Source organism: Galendromus occidentalis, unplaced genomic scaffold, assembly GCF_000255335.2.
Source record: "Galendromus occidentalis unplaced genomic scaffold, Mocc_1.1 scf7180000077431, whole genome shotgun sequence".
Lineage (NCBI taxonomy): Eukaryota > Metazoa > Arthropoda > Arachnida > Mesostigmata > Phytoseiidae > Galendromus > Galendromus occidentalis.
In genome coordinates this window covers 139,274-156,090 of record NW_003805419.1, presented here as the reverse complement: position 1 = coordinate 156,090, position 16,817 = coordinate 139,274, and the positions used below count along the sequence as shown (strand labels likewise).

General features: G+C 51.8%; 1 protein-coding gene and 1 pseudogene across 1 annotated transcript; one reads left to right on the top strand and one right to left on the bottom strand.

Annotated features, from left to right (window-relative positions):
- Window positions 1-3,559: 3,559 nt before the first annotated feature.
- Window positions 3,560-5,334, bottom strand: LOC100899924 (SCAN domain-containing protein 3-like; annotated as a pseudogene).
- A 6,406-nt stretch (window positions 5,335-11,740) lies between these two features.
- LOC114828197 (uncharacterized) lies at window positions 11,741-12,857 on the top strand. The gene is made up of 2 exons (XM_029111305.1): window positions 11,741-11,878; window positions 12,021-12,857. The coding sequence occupies exons 1-2, from the start codon at window positions 11,741-11,743 to the stop codon at window positions 12,855-12,857; spliced, it is 975 nt and encodes a 324-aa protein (XP_028967138.1).
- The last annotated feature ends 3,960 nt before the right edge of the window (window positions 12,858-16,817 follow it).

The window sequence follows — 16,817 nt, the reverse complement described above, 5'->3', positions numbered from 1 at the left end:
TCAGGCAAGACCAGCCTCCATTGAAACTACTCCCTCGAGAACTCGCACAGCTTTTGCGTATTTGTCTTCATTCCACGGATATTTCCCTTCCTGCTCCATTCTATTCTCTACCGTGAGGCCGTTTGAACTCTCAGTAGGGGATGCCTTGTTGCGACGGCCAGCCGGCCCGTCGATCGGTCGGCCGCTCGACGGCTGCTGCACGCTCTCGGCCGGATCCCCAACCCCACCAGGCCCACGTCACTCCACGCTCGAGCCCGCGACATCGAGAGTCAGCATCCGCTTCACACGCCGTCTTTGCCTTGGGAATCACTCCTTGACCGCATGGATTGGCCCAAAACACGTTGGCCAGAGCGCAGTCAAGCACTATGACTTGTCGGAATCAGAGCATCTTTGAGAATACGTCTCTGAATTCCTCTCCCTCTCTGACACGAGACGCGAGCCAAAGGGTCGCTGCCTTGCTTGCGAGGTCGAAATTCCGGGCACGGCTCGGCTCCAATCATGATGTATCTCCCGAATTCCGGGAAGGGACTCCGTGTCGCATCGGGCAGGAACAGGCGGCACTTTTGGCGAATGCATTCGTGTTCGTCAATGTCGAATTCAATCAGAGTTGCCGACGGAGCGCGATACTTTCCTCTGACAAAAGCCTCGACGAGCATGCGAGGCCCCACATCGTCAAGCTCTTGCATAGAGCTAGAAACGCCTCGGAAATGTACGAGGATCTCACGTTCCGTGGGAGGTTTGCGAAAACTCGCTTGGAAGCTGAACGCGGTATGCATCCCCACAAAAGAAAGTTCCGAGCGTTCTGCGAGCTAAGCCTACGCACGGCTCGGGAGAGATCCGGGAAAACTTATTAATCATTTAGAACGAAGGTCAGGGTGGGTGGAAAGCCAGTCTGTCGGCCTGGTGTCACTCGCCATGCCGTGAAACTACATTGACTGCCAGAAACGATGGGAGTGACGAGTCTGACAACAGGCCGCCAGCCACGACGGATGAATTAGTTACTGCGTATTGTTTCCGGGTATAGATCTCCAAGTTTTGGGGCGAAGTTTTGGAACTGGAATGCTTTTCGGAGCGATGAGTCAACTCTGGAGATCGACGCATTATCAGATGCGTAACTCCACTGCGACCACTCGATTTCTCACCGTGGAACTTGCTCGTCGCTAGGGTAGTAGCGATTGATAGAGCTATCGATTGATTCACAGCGCGGCAGCGGAAAGCATTAGGGAGGCAACTCCGAATCGGAGACTGTTTCGGGTGGGGATAGAATGGTACAGAGTAGCCCCATCAGGAATGCGAATAGATTAGCCCTTCACGTCTGAATTTGCATAATCTCGGAGCGGAATTCCGAACTTCAGGACCTCGCTCGTCGACGACGCGACGGTCCCTTCCAACTCGGAGTTCGGCAGCGAAATGAGAGCGATTCGCGACGAGAGTTCTAAACAGCGTTTCTGGAAGGGGGCCGTCTGACCGGGGTGCCACAGCATAGAGGAATCGCCAAAAAGACGATACGCACTTGCAGAAGAATCCGGCCGACTCACTACGCTGAAGTTTTCACGGATTTGCTCGATTTTATCATGACGGTGTGAACACCTTCACCCGTAAACAAAAAAAAAGCGACAAAACCCTGGCTCGGCGAAAAGGGTTGAGTGCTGAAGTGCTGCATTCTGAGAAGCGGTCCCGCGAACGACGAGGGCCTTTCGCATCGACTCCGAACTGATAAGGCGGGGAGACTCCTCCGGGAGTTAACTTGAAAATTCTTTTTAGAGTCTGGCCACGGAGCGTCGTAACAGCATGCTCCGACGGCGAGAAGTTCCTCCTTCTCCGTCGCTCCTTACTATTATTGTTATTATTGTGAAAGAAGCAACGAGGAGAGCGAAAAGCGAGAGCGCGAAGGAAAAAGGCCATTTGAGGCCAAAATGAGTTTCAATATTAGCCCAATCTTGGCTGGATCGCTGGCTCACCGTCTTGAGGGCGCCTCAGCAGTCTCAGGACGAGGGAATCTAATTTTACTCCCTGCTGTTGAAATAATGGCAGGGAGCAGGCAGGCAGCAGCAGCTTATCCGAGCCCTTCAGCTCCGGCGTATTGGTTCCGCTTTCGGTCGCTGTTTCCCTCCAATGGAATTCTCTCCCTCCTCCTGCGTCGCCTTCTCTTTGAATAAGATGTGATCGTTTTCTTCCGGCGGGTTTCTCGAATTGTACTTGGAGGAAGGGCTCTGACGTACATTTCTCACCCCTTTGAGAACTTCCGTGGAGAATCTCAACCGAATTCTTGAATTCGACCAGGTATGCTGACTATTCATTAGCGACCACACGTTAGTCGTTCGTCCTAATTCAATTCGGCCGCAGGCTGGCCGCTGAAAAGAGGGGGTTGGCAGACTCGTCGCGGTCAGGGCATTCCGCGAATATTCTTGCTTCACCAGTTGACCGCCGGTCCGTGATTTGATGGGTCGGAATCCGAATTCAGTTGTCATGACAACTCAGATTATCGCATCCAGACAGTACCGCTGGGGGAATCCAAGACGCCCCGAGAATCGTATCATTTTCGGGCATTCCTGGATGACTTCCAGCCTGGTATGCGTTATCTTGTCTGAGTTCGGGAAACCCTTCAGGAACTCGACAGTCCCATGGCATTGAGCCGAGAAAATGCGGGACCGAGTCTAGGGATCTAGGAGCACCGATGGTTGCTCGCCCTTTGGTGCCGAAGCTTCCGCCTTGGAAACCGTCGGGTTTGCCGGCATATGAATTCATGTCTCGACGACAGTCTCCGAGCCTTAATCAGTAGAACTGGGACAACACGAGGCAGGAATTTTGGATTGAGGAGGTGAATCTTCAGGAGGTGAACTCGTGATATGCCCCGATTGCCATGATAGTCTAGGATCAGTCTTTAGGGAGAAGAACTTCAAGATTCTCGAAGACGTTGCTGCTACCGACGACGAAAGCTGCAGGATTTTCACAAAACTCGAAAGAGGTGGAAGGTCGCAGAAACGATCACGCTCGTCCTTCTGGAGAAGCCGCAGGAGGCTAAGGACAGCACATCATCAACACAAGTAGTATGATAATCGCAACTTTGGTGGCTATCGAATATCCATATTCGAGTTCGGCCTCTGGTCAGCGGCGAAGACTCGACGGCGTAGGATCTAACGAGCTACCTTGTCTCTCCATTGGTGTGAATTTCCCGTCTCATGACAAGATCATTCAGAGTCCCCAAGAGATGTGGTGGCCACGGGTGGCCTAATATTGATTCCCTCATTTCGTAAGACTCTGCGGGCGATCGATCGAGCATACGGGGAAGCTGCCCCAACTCCTGGAACTTCAATTTTAGGTGTCGTCATCCTCTAGATCAGTGTTTCCCAAGAGTTTTCCCCAATGACCCACATCTGGACTCGACAAAGACCCCATGGCCCACGACAAAACCCAGCACCTTTGAAAAAGAGCATGTGTTCGGAAACACTCTTTAATGGCGACGAATATTAAGGAGTGAAATATATTTTCCTGACTAGCGAGGAGACTTCGTCAACCTCCTCACCCACAATTTTTATTAGAATGATCAGGAGCTAATTTAATGGGAGAAGTGCGCTACTTGCTCCGCGCAGAGTTTCTTTATATCCGGTTCGATATTGGTCAATTTTATCCTCAGATCTCCTCTTCTGGTTATTTCAAGTCGATTTCTCTTTGCGTCCACTAAGTCATTCACCGCACTAAACCCGCACTCAACCAAATAGGACGACGGAAAGTGGATTAATATATCTCTGGCAAGAGAACTACATTTTGGATATTTCTCCCTGATTCCATGACAAAGCCATGTCCGTGGTCCCGTATTTCTAAAAACACCCTCCATCGGCAGGTTAGATTGCAACTCCGCCAATTCTTGCTGGAATTCTAGCTCGGCCTCATTGAGGTCTACCAAGAAAGGCTGGCTCACCCAAAGTGGGAACTTCATTTCTATGAGATCAGAGAACCTTTCATTGAAATTTTCAATGAGCGTCGACATGTGCTCAACTATGATCATCAGGGCACCCTCGGACAGCTTACACTTCTTCAACCAAAGAAACTGATCGAGTTTCCTAGCTCTGACGTTGTTCGCAGCAACTCGCAAGAACTTTATGAAACCCTGAATGCTCTCCTGCGCCTCGATTAGAGAGACCTTCTTGCCTTGTAGCTTCAAATTCAAGCCATTCAGAAAGTCGAAGATATCGGCGAGGTAGCTTACGAGAATTTTCCCCTCAAACGATGTGAGGAGAGCCACCTCTTCCTTGTCTTTCAAGAATTCGACGACAGCGTCGAATAGTTCCATGAACCTTCGTAGGCAGTTTCCCTTGGAGAGCCAGCGTATTTCAGTGTGAATCAAGAGCCGCACGTGTGCTTCTTGCTGACCGTGACAAAACTGTTCGAATAAGCGCTCGAACTTGGGCTTTGCTTTTATCTCATTCACACATTTGATCACAGCTTGCATGACTTTGTGAAGACTCGGTGAGAGGGTTCTAGCCACCAGGTTTTCCCTGTGGATCACGCAGTGTATGGTGAGCATCCCGGGGTTGTCATCTTTCAACATCTTGAGACAACCTTTTTTTCTCCCCATCATGGCCGGTGCGCCGTCTGCCACGCATGAAACCATGTTTTCATAGGGATTTTATGCTCTGACAAGTACTCCCGGACTTGCTTGTAAATGTCGGTTGCGGTCGTTGTCGTTTCCAGCGATCTACAGAACAGCATCTCCTCCTTCAGATCTTCCTGGTCTATATATCTCACATAACTCATCAGGAGGGCTTCGCTCTGTCTTATTGTGGACTCATCCATCTGTAGAGAAAAGCTACGGCTCCGCAATTTCTCGACCAGCTTCTGCTCGATATCTTCAGCCATACGATCGATTCTCCGGCAAACCGTATTGTTGCTCAGCGGCAATGCCGCAACTTCCTTGTCATCAGTCTGACCGACCGTTTTGAGGAATGTCGCTATCGCTGGCTTGATAAGCTGCTCTCCGACCGAATGGTTATTCCCAGTTTTCGCGATCAAGAGAGAGATTTCATAGCTTGCTTGCTGAACTCGAATCGCCGCGGACCTGGAGTTGGCGAACAAAGAGCCTACCCTTGGTCTATTCTCGAAGCTTTCCTTCAACGACTCGAAGTACTCCAGTGGCGAGGCGGCCTTCTGAGGATGCTTCGACTTCAAGTGATGTTGAAGTCGACAGGATCTCATGGACTCATTGGACAAGACCTGGAGACAAATGAGACAGAGAGGCGCTGTCTCTTTCCTGTTGGTCTCGACCGCAATGAAGCCAAACTTCAGAAACTGCTCGGAATATCGCCGCTTTGGTCTTGTCTTCGGATTGCTCATTGCGGAGGGCTTGAGAGACGGCTCGCAATCTTGATTACCTGCACGAGAGTGATTTCGGACATGTTGAGTAAGCATACACAGAGCCGATTGCGCATATAATCACGGAAATATCTCGGCGCAATACTCACTCGAGAGCCACAACAATCATTTCTCTCATTTGTCACCACCCACCGCATCGACTACCGAAAGCATTCGAAGGATTCAAAGTGGGAGCGCTGCGAAACATCAATCTTGAGCGAGAGTAGAACGCGCATCTCGAATCTCGAACGTCCGCGCTCCACACTCATGTCAACACTAATCGTATGGACGAGAAAGAAGCATAAAAGCATCCTCTTATCCACGGATTCTCGGACGGAGAAGTCCCCGCCCGAATTCAGCTCCCGGTGCATCTCGCGATGAGTCTTGAATCGATAGTATGAAAGAGTCCGGAAGTCCCGTGACCCACTTGGGAAATCGCCGTGACCCACTTGTGGGTCACTTGCCCATACTTGGGAAACACTGCTCTAGATCGAGGACGAAAAAGACGAGCCGCATCTTCAGCGAACTCCGTGCTTGGTTCTTCCGATCAGCATATCCGACCTGCCGTCGGATTATACTCCTGCATTGAGGGCAATGAAAACGAATTCGAATTCTACAGGGAAGAACCGAGAGATGCAGAATGTTCCCGCGACTCTCCGTACAGAGATCTCTCGATTTCCATTTGGAATGTACTGTCTTATCGGTGTAACGCAGCGGCGAATACATTGATTATGTAGGTGGGCCAAGAATTTCCAGGTGCGCACCGGAAATTCCACGGAAAGCCAGTTCGAGATTTAATCTCATCGAATATAGTAGGCTGAGGGATGGAGGGGGGAGGAAGGAGGAGTGTGCGCAAACAACGACACCCCCGATATTTCAATACTTCCCGTGCAGGAAAGACTCTCTATCGCATGCGAGACGTCTGCGCCCAGTTATGATAATTCATTGCCCTGATTCTCATCATCGTCGATCTAGGTTGAAAAAACCTCCATTTCGAACCGCATCGTGGGCGGTACGGAACTCGCGCGCTGGTGCCGAACTACAGTCGTTCGGGATGACGGAGCGAGCGGCTCTTCTCGCCTTTCTCTCAGGGAGTCTTTCGGGGATTCTTGACTATTGCATTCGTCGTAGCCTTCCATTTGCTCCAGGAGGTCGAGAATTCCTAAGTTCCGTCTCCTGGGAAGACGCCGAATCTCGGACCTATGGTGGTTCGTGAGTCCGACAGAGGAATCGTCACCGGGGATCGCCGAGACTCGGGTTTCCGAAGTATGCTCGACCATCGCTCCCTCTCCAAGGAGGTCCTGAGCGAAATCCTCATGTAGAGCGACGCACAATACCAGCTGAGCGGGAATTCCGGACCTAGGAGCAAGACCAGGAGTTGTGATGTTGAGCTGTCATCTCCATTTTCGAAATGTACATGAGTATGTCTATCCGGAGCAATGCTCAGAGCGATGTTGTCAGAATCAAACATAGCTTCCGTCCCTCATTCTCTCCCCAAGGTCGAGATTTCGGTAATCGAGACTCATAACGTAGAAAGTCGTGACTCCGCCCTGGCTCTTCGGTCGGAACACCACGACGCAAGACGAGCATCTTTCTCGGAAAGAAAAATCGGAAGAAGAGCTCCGTGACGTTTGTCGCATGAGGTAGCTCGGCTCGCCTTCGCTGGCGCAGGGATGTGCTCGAGTTCCCCTCGTTCTAGTTCTAGGCACCGCGCCGTAGATTGGAATTGACTCAAGCCGTGAGTCCAGAACGAGGACCAAACGACCGATTGGCACTGCTTTTTCGAAAAGCACTAGTCGACAGGGAAGCACGCAGCGACGTTTGTGTCTGTCGAGAGCATGAGCAGGTACACGTTCATCGACTGACCCGAGGAATTCGTCGGTATGGATACAACGGGATCCTTTCTCCCTCAGAAACTATGATCGGCGTCTAGCTCACAATCAGCTGGCTCGCACATCCGAGCGGAAATAGTCATTCCATGCATTAACATTCACGAATGGGGCCACCATACGGACACCCATCCATTCATCCGTGTTCCCATCCAAGGGGGAGGAAGGATGACTCCGCTGACCATCGTATGCTCGCGTACCATGGAGAGCAAACGACACCCGATCCGCGAAGTTCAGCCTAAGATACGTTATCAATTGATCATTCCGTCCAGAGCTTAGTCAGAATAGTTCTAAACTATAAAAATTCCATTTTCGGTACATCGAGGTGAGCAATGGCCCGTCGCTCCCGTCGGTCATGACAGCTGGACGATTTCCCACGAGAATTTTCCAAACAAACTAGTTTTCACCCCATTATTGCCCCATTATTGACGTCTGACCTCCGCCGGCTCTGGACAGAATGGCAGACGTGGCAGAAGCGTTCTCTTTAGCTCTCCCCCGGAAAGCAACTCCGTCCGAGCAAACGTCTGAAAACTTGAAACGGCCCTGCGAACGCTGACACTCGGAGGAAGCGGCGATGGCGACCGCAAGTCTTTGTTTTCTCCGCCGATCGATGGCTAGGAACGTCGCATGAAAGAACGGATCACGTTCCGACGGCACGGCGACTCTTGTCAACAAATCCAATCGACCGATTGGAGACAATCATTGCTAACGTCGACGTCTCTTTCCCAAGAAGTCGGAACAGGTTGCAAAAGCATCTGGAACGTTTTCACTCGACGGTAATCCCGAGGAATCCCAACGCAGTTCTTTCTCAATTTCATTTCCACATTCCGTCATCTTCTGTTTTCCATCGAATATTTCGTTTGCCCCCGCCGCCCGACGCGCATACATCGAGCCTCGGTAAACACATGATCCGAACTCTATGTTTGAGCGTGACGCCCAAAGAGAAGACGCTGCAGAGATCGATACTGCTTGTCATTGCCCAATTCCCATCATACCGTGGAGCCCCATTCGTGAATAGATTTTTTGATTGATTAAGCGCTCACGTCTCCGAGCCTGTGAATTCAACACACTTTCCGGAAAAACGTTGTTGGAAGTCCGTGAAATCTATTTGCCAGCGAAAATGATTGAAAACCATCCGGCCGAAACCTCTGGTGGATGGTCGTTGCTCGGTCAGCTGGCGAAGACCTGGGACAGCGGAATACAGGCGGGCTCCTGCACCGGTCTGATCGGGACCCTCGGGATTGCAGAATCTGTTAACGGGGAGATCCATCGTTATCGAGTCAAATATCGATTAGCAATCGGATAGCTGTTATTCTAATGGATTCATTCCTGGAATCGGGCACCGAGTTCGCAATGGCAGGCGGTCCGGCACCTGACTGACTGAGAGTGAGCCAATAACTATCACTAATGCGCTGCGTAGTGAGGCCGAATTCCCGGAAGGGTGTTGAAGTTAATCTTATTAAGCGAGCCAAAAACCCAAGAACTGCTAGCCGTCATTGCGAGCGAGAGAATGCGATGTCTCACGAGATGAAGCTCCATCCCACCCGACGCACCGGCGGCGGCGACGTCCTCAAGAGCGGGAGCTCGCAAGGGAGCGCTGGTGAGAGAGGAAAGTAATGGAGGAGGAACGGTCGCTCGGTCTCGGAGGGGGAGCCAGTGAGGCAGGCTTTGCGGGGAGGATCTTGCAACCAGACTTCTGCCCAAATATCCTAGCGAGTACGCCGTCTGACAGGGACCTTGCGCAAAGATCCACGCGCAGAGAATTTCGCGCCAAGGAAGAACTGCTGGCGAGGACGCTCGACAGCTGCCCCCGTTGTCGGAGCTTGCTAAGCACATAGAACTGCACCGTGGAGGGGCCGAGAACAAACGGGTAACCGGATTTCTTCGTTTAGAGCTGTAATCACATCTCCCTGTCCGTGCCGAGACGCCGCCTCTGGGACCTTCCTTCCTCCTGGCAGAAATCCTTTCGCCGTCCCTTCTCGGGTACGTTGTCTCTTGCGGGACATTAATTAGGTTTATTCGGTAACGGAATCATTTCTCGCCTCTTCCGCACGATTCTGCCGAAGCCAGTGGAAGTTGTGACGAGCGTGACAGTCGATGTGTCAGAGGCATCCTTCGCGCCTTCGCTGGTGACGTTATAGTGAAGAAGGTATCGGCACTGTCGAAAGCATGATTCGCATCCACACAAACGGCCTTTCGCTTACGATAGATGAAGTTCTCAGCACGAGGGCAACTTTCGTCGGTCGTGCACAATGTTTATGTGGGAATTATTTTGCGTCCGCGGCTGGATCCGTCGACCCTGATTCCCAATGTCCAAAATTTGCGTGAGATCAGCCTCACGGTGAAACAATAGCGAACGTGGAATTTCGGGAACCCAACGGGAGCCGATACTTTCCTCTGAGAGTATAATTTTCCCCGTTCCCTCCACGTCTATGTTCCTAAGGCCAAGGCCGACCCAGCTTCAGCACCCGATCCGGAATCACAGGCTGGCGCAGTCCCTCAAGCTGGGGTCGGCGAGAGGCAAGAAGGAAAAAATACCACGCATCAGATCCGGACGTTGACAGTACGTCGTCTTCCTTTTTTCCCGGGTCGAAGCGACCCTGGAACGCTTCGGATGCGCTGTGGGTCGCCGTCGATAAGCTCACCCCTGAAAAAAATGTTCCGCACTCAGTCTCGCTCAGTGAATCATCACCGATACGATTATATAATATTTGCGGAGCGATAAATAGTCAAATTGATGGAAGGATAATTTTCAAGTTACGATGCCGCCGGAACGTCTTTCCACTTATCTCACTCGCTCACGGGTTCGCCGCAAGATGATGTTTACGGGGTCCAACCTAGACAGCACTTGTTCGGCGGGATTCTCGCCGCAGTGCGTTGCTGACCCACCACGACGTCGTCGTCGCAGCAGCAAGAGCAACGGTGAAGAGAAAGCTAAAGCCCAGCAAAAGCGAACCTACGTCAGAACGGTGCCGGTATGGCCCGTCTCAAAAACTATCCGAGCCTGACTGCTAGTGTCTTCCGAGTCGGTCTCCGCTCATGGGCAGTTGCTCAGCTTGTGTTAATTGTTGCCGCGACGCTACCTCCGAGACTCCACGCTCAACAAATGGGATTACGACCGGATCTATCTCTGTTAGCTGGGTAAGTGATCCTCTCTCTAGAAATCAATCGTTATTGCCATCATTAGAAGCCATCCCCCTCCGGGTTCAGTTCCGAGTCGTGCGGAGGGTTCCGTGAAAACATGGCATCGGATGCATCATAGGTTTTCGGAACAGTCGAGTTATATCAGATGGGAGTGGCTCTCATTTATGTGGCTTTCAAGCTCAACGACGCGAGAATGATTCTTAAGAGTCAGGGAACTCTGCGGTGCGTGAGCACTGTCGCCTACAAGACCAAGAAGTGAAAACGTGGGAACATGCGTTCGCGCACCGCGTTTTCGGTACACGGGGTCGACGTGAGGATTCCCGCTTGACATCGCTTACGTAAGCTACTCGCGAAGGAAAATGTGCGATTGAGAGATTTTTGGGGGAAATTATCTCTTGTTCGCAATACCCGCATCGAAATAAGTGACAACTCAACAAATACCCAAAAGCGAAACCGGAAGACGGCGTATGACGACCGCTGTGACATCTTAGCGAAATTCCTCCCGGTCAAAGGCCCTGCACGCCACCCGCTTCCGGCTACGGCGATACGCCGATGAATCGTTAACTGACTATTTGACTGAGTGACTGTCTGTCCGGATCGACGACGGAGGGTCGACCGACCGATCGGTCGGTCCGTCGGTCAGCTGTGCGACGGACCGGTCCGATTATTAGGTGGACGTTGGGGCGCCATGTAGAAACCGCGAGCCAAGAGTGGGCCGGCCGGGAACGATCGCTGGATTTCCCGAAATTCGCTGCATGAAATCTGTACGTGTCGGAAAAGTGTTGAAGCAAGGCACTTGACTGCATAAGGAGCCCAGACTATACTCGCATCGACAAGAGATGCAGCTGCAACAACAGCGAGGCTCACATCAGGATGCGAGAAATCGTCTGTCTGATGAATGAACAAGAATAGACTTCGTTGGGCCGTTGGCACCGCGATGGACCAAACGAACCAGCTGATACCGAATAGTAGTAGTCGAAGACGACGACGAAGAAGAAGGAACCGGAGTCAGGGTTACGCCATCACGTGTAAGTGTTCGCGCGAAAAGAAGACTCCGCGCCGACTGCTCGCAGCGAGAAAAAAATGTGGGAGCGCTGCCGGAGCAGCTACATCACAGTTTGTCAGCTCTCTACAGCTTAGATTTGGATCGGTCTTTATTTGTTTGTCTTCGTTTCGTTGGCTAGTGCCTAGTGAGCTCCGGCCGCGACAGGGGTCCCCAACTTCGGACAAGAAGCGACCGGAGTAATAGTGATCATGATGAAAAGTATGTCGCTAATAAGAACTTTGAACGAATTGATAAAAAGTGTCGCCGTTCTCTTAATTTCCGCTTCAGGGGCATCCAACATCACAACCCGATGGATCCGTTCAATGTTTACGGCCCCAACAACGATCCCAGTCGATTGTTTGTCCAAATGGGCCCTACGGTGAATTTTGACAACCACGGCGTACCGGCCCACATGGTTGGGGCTTTCGAAAAATCAGCGCGGCCTGAAGTGGGTACAGAGCTTCGATTTATTTCGTTTCTAATCGCGTGTTTCCGGTTCGGAAGTGGTTTATCCCGAAAGCTCCGATGTTCCAATCCATCAGTCCGGGAAACGAAAAAGAAAATTAAAGGAAATGTTTTGAAACTTTCAGGTAATCAATCTGGCCCCCGTGCAACTTGGTGACGTCTCGCTAGCGGGGAACCCTTTGCGTTTAAATCAGAACATGGGAAATCACTTCCAGAAAGCCGCGTTCGGCGGTAGTAGTCCACCGGACATCCCCGCGGAATACAGGGGCAAGGCCCAGGGTATCGACCCAGAGTTGCAGAACCCCGAAGTCCGATCGGCGATGCAACACGCGGGCGAGGGCGATCATGAGGACGCCGTGCCTCTCAAAGACAGACCATACAATAATCTGCAGACGTCGAGAGAGCAAGAACACCCTGCCTTCGAATTTTCGGGCGGGCTCTCCGGTGACGCCATGCTGCAGAAAGCGATGAACCAGAAAGCCACACACGTTAGGAAAGTTCCCTCTGACGTAAACGACATCACTGAAACAGCGTACCGATCGCGCTCCACCAGCCTACCCAGGAAACGAACCAAAGCGAAAAAAACGAATTACCACGATGATGAAGAAGCCGAGAGCCACCCACCTGCGAGGAGCGTGAAGAGGAAGAAGAAATACTCCCGAACTAAGGCCGAGGAGCCGGAGGATTCCGAAGAGCAAGACCAAGGTCAAGGTCGGAGACTCTTCAACATTCAATTCGGTGGCGGTGGCGGAAGCAGCATCAGCGCCGGCTCGGGGGGTAGGAAGACGAGTAAATCATCGGGCAGACGGAAGCCTCCACCTGCCTCCCACGAAGACGAGGAAGAAGAACCCGCCCAAGAGAGTCGACGTTCGTTATTCAGAGTTCCTTTCCGAGTGTTCCGAGGTGTCACCCTGAATAGAGGAGACGACGGAGCACTCGCTTTCAACATAAATTTGGGATAAATGCCACAGAAAAAACGCCGCTCCCGAACCCGGAGGAAATCTGCGCGATCCGTACCCACCTAACAATGCAGCCATCAGCACGAGGAACATCATAATCCAAACCAGTGAGAACGAGGATCTAGGTACTCGTGTTTTTTCGGGAAGTCAGTGTAAATATAGTCAAGCATATTGTCCAACTCATCGAAACAATTGTATATATGGGCGTAGATCTTACTGATAAACTTTATATATATATCGATGTCAAACTCCATCCCGCGACCGAGTATTAAATCTCCTCCCCCGCTTGGAGCCGTGGATGTATACATAAACATTCAGCTAGATCCACTATCAGTCAATTCTCCACGATCGACGGCGAAGGATCGGCGACAGATGAAAGGCCGGTCATTCACTTGGATCCGTGGCGCTTCCTTGTCGCACACTGTACTAGCATCACTTCTACGGACCCCGAACAGCCATATGAGGTGGAAATGAATTTCCCGCTCGATCTGCTCCGTGAGCTTATGAGCAGGCAGCGCAATTCACTTAAGAGGAGCCGTCATCCGAACAGCTGGAAAACCTATAGTTCTGCTCGAGCGATCAGATTTTTCAGTCTTCGCGAGCCATGCGAGCGCTTCTCGACGTCCGTGTCGATATCGGTTTTCTCTTCGTGAGTTTTATTTGACAGGACTGTGAGGGTTTCCCAACGAAGATCCCCCGGGAGCTCCAGTTTTATCGAATCACAAAATCGCGAACTTGTTCTCCGTCGGATGAGACAATTCTTCGCCTCCGGAGAAGGTTCGTCGGGGTGGGCCGCCGTCCTCATCATCATCTCATTGCCCCTTCCTTTGATGCGGATGCACCCCTTGCCGAAAGAAACAGCCGGAATGCCCGTTCTGCCGGACCGCTCCTTCCTAAATATCCCCGAGATCGCTGTCTCGGAGGTTTTCTTTCCATTTCAGCCGGGACCAGCTTGCTCGAGAAAATCACCGAGCGGGCCATTGATCTGAGTGGGCTAATTCTGCATGATCATCCGTGGTACTCAGCCTAGCAGGAAATCGCTCATGAAACACGTTTCACGCATTTATTCGACTGGTGCGTGATCCGACTGGCGCTAGCACTCCACATGTACATACATATGTATATGTACCTGAGCATCGCGGGTCGGCCTTGAACCTGAACGATGGAAAGGGGGGACAAGCAGCTACGGCAGATGAATGATTTGTTCGTCCAGTTCCCCTTATGATGTCCGTCCGAGCCTCGGGCTGAGGGATATTTTTCCACTTCGGGGAACCCCGACAGCGAATCACCGTCGAATGCGTCAGATACATATACCCGAGCGATGCATACCTTCCGGTGGTCGAATATTAGTTCGGCGAATTTTTATTTTGTAACTTCGGTTTTCGCTCGATATCCGGGTAATTGCTCCGGATTGTTCCTCCTCTCCTGCAATTCTCCCCTTGCGCAATTTAGTAGCAAGGGGAGACAGCGGGTTTGTTAGCCGCTGGCTGGCAAGCAGGCTGGCTCAAGCGTTGCTTCTACTGACTCATTATGTGTTCAGCGCGCGAACAAAACAACGCCGGTGCAGTTTGACGGAGAAGTAGCGAAGTGAACCGACGTGAGCGGTTTCGGCCCGCATTCCTCGATCGATACGCAAAGAGTTGATGCGTCGACGATGATTGCAAACGTCCTCACGCTCCTCATCTGGACGCTGTGCGGTACGAGTCGAGCGAGAGCTCAGTACGACCCAGGCCCATACAGAGTCGGAGTCCCGGTCAAATTGGGACCTATTGGGTGAGTATTCGGATCACACGCGATTCCGTTCACTCGGTCGCGCGTATTAGAGTACAGTCAGAGGAAGTGTTTTCCGCTTGCCGATCTGGATTTGGTTCCTCGCTACCTGATCTACATAGATAACAGCGGAGAAACTCGATCGCGTGAGATGCGGCTAACCGATGATGACCTTCGAAATTTCAAAGTCAACCATCGATTGATTCAAAGAATCGCGGAAAGTCTTGACGGCTCGGAGCACGCTGGGATACCCGGGATTTGTAAAAAATTTTTGCGATCACGAAATCATCTATTCTGCAATCCTCCGCCATCGTCGGCTACCCCGAATTGGCCGGACGATGGACGAATATGGCAGCCCATACACTCCCGAGTTTTAATTCTTCGTATCCAAATGTTCGACCATGGCGTTGCCAAACGGGAGGTACCGCTTCGGTTTCAAAACTGAGACCGTCACGCGACAACATCCCATGCTTGATGAAAACGTGCTCGCGCAACCGTCGCCGGGACGGAAGACGTACGAGCGAGCAGAAAGACCTCATGGCTGGGTGTTTCAGTCCGATAAGACTCCGTTCCTGAGCTGGCAAAATACCGAACCATCTGCTAATTCTATTCTGACGACACGGCGCTACCTGTCAATGAGAGAAAAACAAAACGTGGTTTCGCAAAAGTAATCCAGTGGCGTAATGTGTGGTCAAGACCAGACAAATGATTCTCGGTGCGTTTTCATCGGCGCCAAATCGACGGGAGTGTTTCTTCGACGGTTACGGAAGGGGGGGAAACAGTTTCCAATTCGTCAATATCCAATTCGAAAGTATTTATTCGCTCAGACTTATTCCTCTTGTGTGATTCAATCGTATCTCGAGGCTTGACGATCGAATTCTTACAGGAACTTCGCGACCGCGATCAACTTCGAGGAATACCTCTCGTCGGCTCCGCCCAAGAGATATGTTGCGACGGTTTTGTCGGATAATGAGGCGATCTCGATTTCCCCGCCGACGCAAAGCTTGCCACAAGATTCTTATCAGCAAAGCCACGTTCTACTACCGGGGAAGCATCGCGTGAATTACGGAGCAGTTCTTAACAAGCAACCCCAGCTGCAAGAATTCGTCCAGCCCATACCCGGCTATCCCGCCGGTATTCCCCAGACACTCCCCCATCAGCATGGATCCGGTCGTTCAAGCATTTCGCAGAATCCTCAGTCGCCCGGGAGTGCAAGCCCCGCTATTCAAACGCATTCAAATCCGATTCCGAACGACGCGAGCATCCAGATGCCTAAGGAGCGAGTTTCCGTGTCTTCGTTTCCGAGCATGCGAGCGGCCAAAGCGACATTCGGCGAGCAAATCAAGATGGACCCAGGAAGGTTCCGGAAAGAACTCGACAATGTCGAATGGCGTGAAGAAATTGTTTTCCCACGGCCAGGACCCCCGATAATAAAATGGAACCCAAAAACGTACACCGAGGATGAACGCATCGTCAAGGCCCGCAACAACAGGTATGTTTACGCAGAGTTCCGTGATGGAGGCGGGGTCGACGGAGAAGACAACAACGACGGCGGCGAGGACCTCCTGGAGCCGACGGGTCGCAAAATTTCTGCGAAAGCAAAGCTGAAGGTTCCGCATGCGGGCTCTCTCCACGATCCTAACCGGACGACTCGTCGGCTGAAGGCGCACGTCTTGCCAGCACAAGACAACCGACCCCAAGGAAAAGTGCTTTACGAACAACAAGATTTCCGAGTCAAGGAAGAACAGCAACTTCGTTCTCAATTCGGATACACATCGAGCAGATCCCAACCAGTGTCGCAGGATCACGAAGTTCGATACTATCCTCAGAAGCACGGTGTCAGAGAAGAGCCGCCGAGCGAAGTGGATTACGAACGAGCTTTTCGACAAGAGCCTCAGCCAAAGTCTCATGGAAGCTCTGGATTCCAACACTCGTCCAACTCACCGCAAATCCTCGACGAGGCCGAGCGCGACCCGGGAACTCGATACGCGGCGGTTGGCTACGACGACGGTCGGACGAAGAGCGAAACTTCCACGCATCAAAGCGGGGACGGAGAACCCGCTGGAATCCACCAAGTGACTCATCACGATGCGATAGATCTGTCGCGGGACGCTCATGTTTCTCGACGGGGTCGTCAAAACAGGCAACACCGTCATCAAGAAGATGAACCCGAGCACGACGACAGCGACGACG